Source organism: Citrus clementina, unplaced genomic scaffold (genome assembly GCF_000493195.1).
Source record: "Citrus clementina cultivar Clemenules unplaced genomic scaffold, Citrus_clementina_v1.0 scaffold_5, whole genome shotgun sequence".
Lineage (NCBI taxonomy): Eukaryota > Viridiplantae > Streptophyta > Magnoliopsida > Sapindales > Rutaceae > Citrus > Citrus x clementina.
The window spans coordinates 5,040,371-5,045,025 of NW_006262201.1; the positions used below are offsets into that span (position 1 = coordinate 5,040,371).

Sequence of the window (4,655 nt, forward strand, 5' to 3'; positions counted from 1 at the left end):
AATCTAATCCAATTATATTTTTTCAAGTCCAAGTTCAAAGTCCAATCCATGGAAGACTCAAAAATTGTGTAGAGAATGAGAGATATTTCTAATAAAAAAATATCTAATGAAGGTAAAAATATTTTAAGTCTAGATATCTCTGAAATATTTAGAGATATTTGTAAAATGTGGTTGTTATATTTTTGTAATTTAATATTTGTATAATTTGTATTAGTTTTTTTTTTTTTTGACCATGAGGTATTCTGAGTAGGGCCCCAACTGTGGGAGACACCTAGCTCTTTATTTTAGGTGAGGAGTGAAAAATTAGAAGAGAGAAAGAAGAGTGAGGCGTGAATTGTAAAATATCAATAAAATCCTTTAATTTAGTAAAAAAATTTATTATCTAAATAGTTTTAATGTTCAGCAATTTAGTCCTCCTCAGTTTTGAACTTTTTTTTTTTAATTGTCAACAGATTTGACCCGGTTGTTGATCATCGGGCTTACAACACCAACACAAAAAAATAACAAATAAAAAAAATGGAAAGAACGTTCAGACTGTAGAGTGAAAAATTTTGTTTTGGTCAATATAAGTACTACCAATTTGAGATAACTTATAGAGAGAACAAGCTAGGTCACTTCCAATTGATGAGAATTTAATAGAAGATTCTGAAATGTACAGAAGATAATCAGAAATAACAAGAAAGTAGAATACACACACACACTCTATACAATCAAGTAAAGTGTATACATGCAACAACACATCTTTTGTTTATTTTTTTATCGATCAAATTGCATGAGTTTTAACTAGATGACAATAGGATTTGTAGAGGTAGAAACGATATCCCAAGGCTCAATTACTTCACTTCTCACCTACTCAACTCTTCATAACATTTCTGAATATTATCATCATCATCTTGTAAATTGCAAGCTCTTATTCTTTCCAATTCCATTGCAACTTCCTTCATGGTAGGTCTGCTCCTCCCATTCGAATTCAAGCATCTTTTCGCGACGTCAGAAACTTCCATAATCTCTTCTGTCTTTCCTGATTTTCTCACTTGATCGTCAAGAATGTCAAACAAACAATTCTCCTCTACACATTCCACAAAATATGTTGCCAAATTTCGACCTTCATTTGCCCAAATATAAGATATTGGTTTTTGTCCCGTTAAAAGCTCAACAAGCACAACTCCAAAGCTATAGACATCACTTTTATCAGTGAATTGGCTTGAATGAAAGTACTCAGGATCCAAGTATCCAAAAGTTCCTTGTACTTTGGTGCTCACATGAGTTTGATCAATGGCAATCGATCTAGAAGTTCCAAAATCAGCTATCTTTGCTCTATATTTTTCATCCAAGAGTATGTTTGTTGACTTGATGTCACGATGGTAAATGGGTAAGTAAGCCGAAGAATGCAAGTAAGCAAGAGCTTCAGCAACTTCTGTAGCAATCCGTAAACGCATTTCCCATGTCAGTGAAAGCTCTTCAGAAGGATCATGAAGATACTGAAAAAGGGTTCCATTGGGAATGAACTCATATACAAGTAAAGGAACCTCAACCTCTAAGCAAGATCCCAAAAGCTTAACCACATTTCTGTGGCTAATTTGCGAAAGAATTACAACCTCGTTAATGAATTCTTCAAGCTTTGATTCATCAACTACTTTGGATTTCTTCACTGCAATGATTCTTCCATCTGCCAACATTCCTTTGTAAACCGTACCTTGGCCTCCCTGGCCAAGAATTCTGTTCACATTGAAATGGTCAGTGGCCTTGTCTAATTCCTTGGAGTTGAATATTTTGCATCTATCGATGCTACCATCAAGTGAATGCAACTGTTGTTCTAAAAGTAAGCCACCATTCTTTTTAAAATTCTCCTCTTTCTGCTTGATTCTTCTTATTATTATGATGCACAGCCACAATGCTCCAATAGAAAGTAACAAACCTCCGAGACCTGTGCCAATTCCTACAGAATCATTATTTTTAATTAATTATTCGGAATTGTTTCATTCTCTAATATTGAGCCTGATCGAAACCATTTTATTATTGTTATTGATGCTTCAAAAATAAGTTTTAAGAAGAAAGAAATCATAATAAAAGTAAATCATATATCATATATCAAGAATGATAGAGTGGCAACCACTTTTATACAAACTAATATATACGAACAAATCGGATGAAAAGTAATGTTTGTATATGATTTAGATATGGCCTGTCAAAATTGGGCCTGAACTTTTAAAGCATTAAGATTTTCTGAACCACTATTAGGCTTGGTAAAGCCCGGCCCGACTCATCATCCATCCCATAGACTGTACTGCTGTGGTTGAAAATCTCCTCAGGTCTCTACGTGTTACGTAGTTAGTCAAGATATTAATTCTTTATAATTTTATAAGCCATTAAACACCCTATGATTTGCATTATAAAAATATTATCTAAGGGGGTAGCCATGAAGTTTGTAAGGTTTCGAACTTGTACAAAAGATTACATTTTTCCAGCAATACTTGAAAACTTTAGCAGAAGAATTAAAACCTCTTTACATAAAAACAGTAACATAAAGATGCAAATCTTTGACATGAAATTTGAAACTATCTGTTAATGATGGCCATGTTTAGAAAAATTTTTAATAAGGGTCTCCGCAGTTTTATCAAAATGGAGGAATGTTATTATACTATATGGTGTTTATTACACTATTCTATATTATGTAGTAGTATTTTCGCACTTTATTAAAGTGTAGAAATCCTCACCAGATAACAACTAAATGAATGCAAAATTTGATTATAAAAATATACCCAACCAAGGCATACCTAAGATGATCGTGTAAACCTTTGGTCTTTTGGGATTAACGCAACGGTAGCCTCCTTCATAGTTTTCACAACGCAGATCTCCACTGCAATTGGCAGTTCCATCCCTACACTCATCAATATCTGTCACGAAAAAGAAGACCCAAATGACAATAGGTAAATATCTATACACCTAACAAGAAATGTTATTGGCATCATTTAATATTGCTTTCTGGCACAACTCTAAAGTACAACATTTGATTAATTAACACTTGCAACTCTAGTTTCATGTTAAGATGTTTTTACCTGTCAATGAAAAACTTATATTAATTTTACTAATTTTGTTAAAAATATCATTTAAAATTCATATTTAATTTTCTAATAATGTAGCCTTTTATTTTATAGATATGACTTTTATTTCACAACAATCATGGCTTGAAAGCAAAAACACCAACGTGAGCCTTAATTGACAAAAACTAAGCCTGCTTAAAGCATCCAAACCGGTCACAATCTGGCTCTAGTATCATTGATAACATTTTATACCAAAATATACTTAAGGAGCCCAAGCCATGTAAAAGATTCCAAGCTTAGTTAATTAAGTTACAACTTAATTTTATTAAGAAATTTACCTTGACATCCGTGGAGGAAATAGGGATTCCCATGGTATTTTTCCTTGCATGAACATCTAAAAAGCCCACCTTCATCACTCTCACAATGAGAAGTTGATGTAAATTTCGAAGATTCATCCCTTTCTAACTCGCCAAAGGATGAATTGGGAATCCTCCAATCCAATATAACCGGTACTTGATTCCAATTTTGAACACGCCTAGCACTCTTAAAGTTGCTTTCAAACCATTCTTTTTCTACCATAAATGCATATTTGCATTTCCCCTCCTCCTGGCTGCTGCTGCTGCTACTTGTTGCATTATTTATGCTGCTTATAGAAATATTAAAACTTTTGAGAGCCCAAGGGACCCCTGCTTTGCAACACTCAATTCCATTGCAGCTATCATCTTCTGTCTTGTTTCTTGGATCACAAATAGAGAAGCAACCACCAAGAATGAAGTCATGATCAGCTGATGACATTGAGGCAAGGTTGTTGCAGCCGATGCCAGAGAATATGTTGTCATAGTATGAGAAGTAAAAAGGAAGCTTCTCCAGGTTTACAAAACTTGCTTCTGTAGTTTTGTCCTGACAAGAACTGATCACTGATTGATTTACTCTCATTGTACTCTTTTCAAGTAAGAATTCAAGCACTTCCAGGTTGATGCTTCTCAGGATTGGCTTACTGGATTTGCAATCTATTGCATAAAGTTTATCAAAATAGCAATTTTCTCCAATTCCGAATGGAAATGGAATTGTAACATTGTTTCCACAACTGTATGGACAATTTGGTTTTGTTAAAGGTGGTGGTGGTGGTGGTGCTTTAGCTACTGATTTTATTGGCCATAGAAGCAGCAATATTATAACTTGTAACAGCAACTGCAGATTCATTTTCAATCTGCTGTCACGGTTTTTGCTACTAAGAGAAAAAGAGAGAGAGAGAGAGAGAGATTTTATCAGAGCAAAGCAGAGTAGTTTCTCTGCTGCTTCTTAGATGCAGCAGTTCTTTAATTTACAACCAAGTTGCGCAGAACACTTGAAAATTAAAAAGGAAAAGCAATCCAATCACCAAAAAGGAATGGTTTCCCAAGTGATCTGAAACGTGTGTCAAGACCAAAGCGACAGACTTTACACATAAGAGAATATAGCATAAATTTATTGATTCTTGTATTTAAATTCAGTGCTGATGTTTTTAATTACAAGGCTATGAAATTGTGGGTATTGTTAGTTATTGACCAAGACACATATGTAATCAGATATTAATTTTACATTACTGTAAACCGTCTGCAAATTTTTCAG

The 4,655-nt window shown here is 33.9% G+C and overlaps 1 protein-coding gene across 1 annotated transcript; it reads right to left on the minus strand.

Moving 5' to 3' along the window:
• Positions 1-845: 845 nt before the first annotated feature.
• LOC18042484 (wall-associated receptor kinase-like 1) lies at positions 846-4,247 on the minus strand. Its single transcript, XM_024183394.1, has 3 exons — positions 3,383-4,247; positions 2,778-2,897; positions 846-1,939 (listed from the first exon to the last, which is right to left on the minus strand). The coding sequence occupies exons 1-3, from the start codon at positions 4,245-4,247 to the stop codon at positions 846-848; spliced, it is 2,079 nt and encodes a 692-aa protein (XP_024039162.1).
• Positions 4,248-4,655: the final 408 nt, after the last annotated feature.

Bases quoted from the DNA above. Each gene is read 5' to 3' on its own strand.
- LOC18042484 (XM_024183394.1), bottom strand. From the start codon at position 4,247: ATGAATCTGCAGTTGCTGTTACAAGTTATAATATTGCTGCTTCTATGG. The intron at 2,898-3,382 runs GTAAATTTCTTA...TTTTCGTGACAG, and splicing joins TTTCCTCCACGGATGTCAAG to ATATTGATGAGTGTAGGGAT. The intron at 1,940-2,777 runs GTATGCCTTGGT...ATGATTCTGTAG, and splicing joins GGTTTACACGATCATCTTAG to GAATTGGCACAGGTCTCGGA.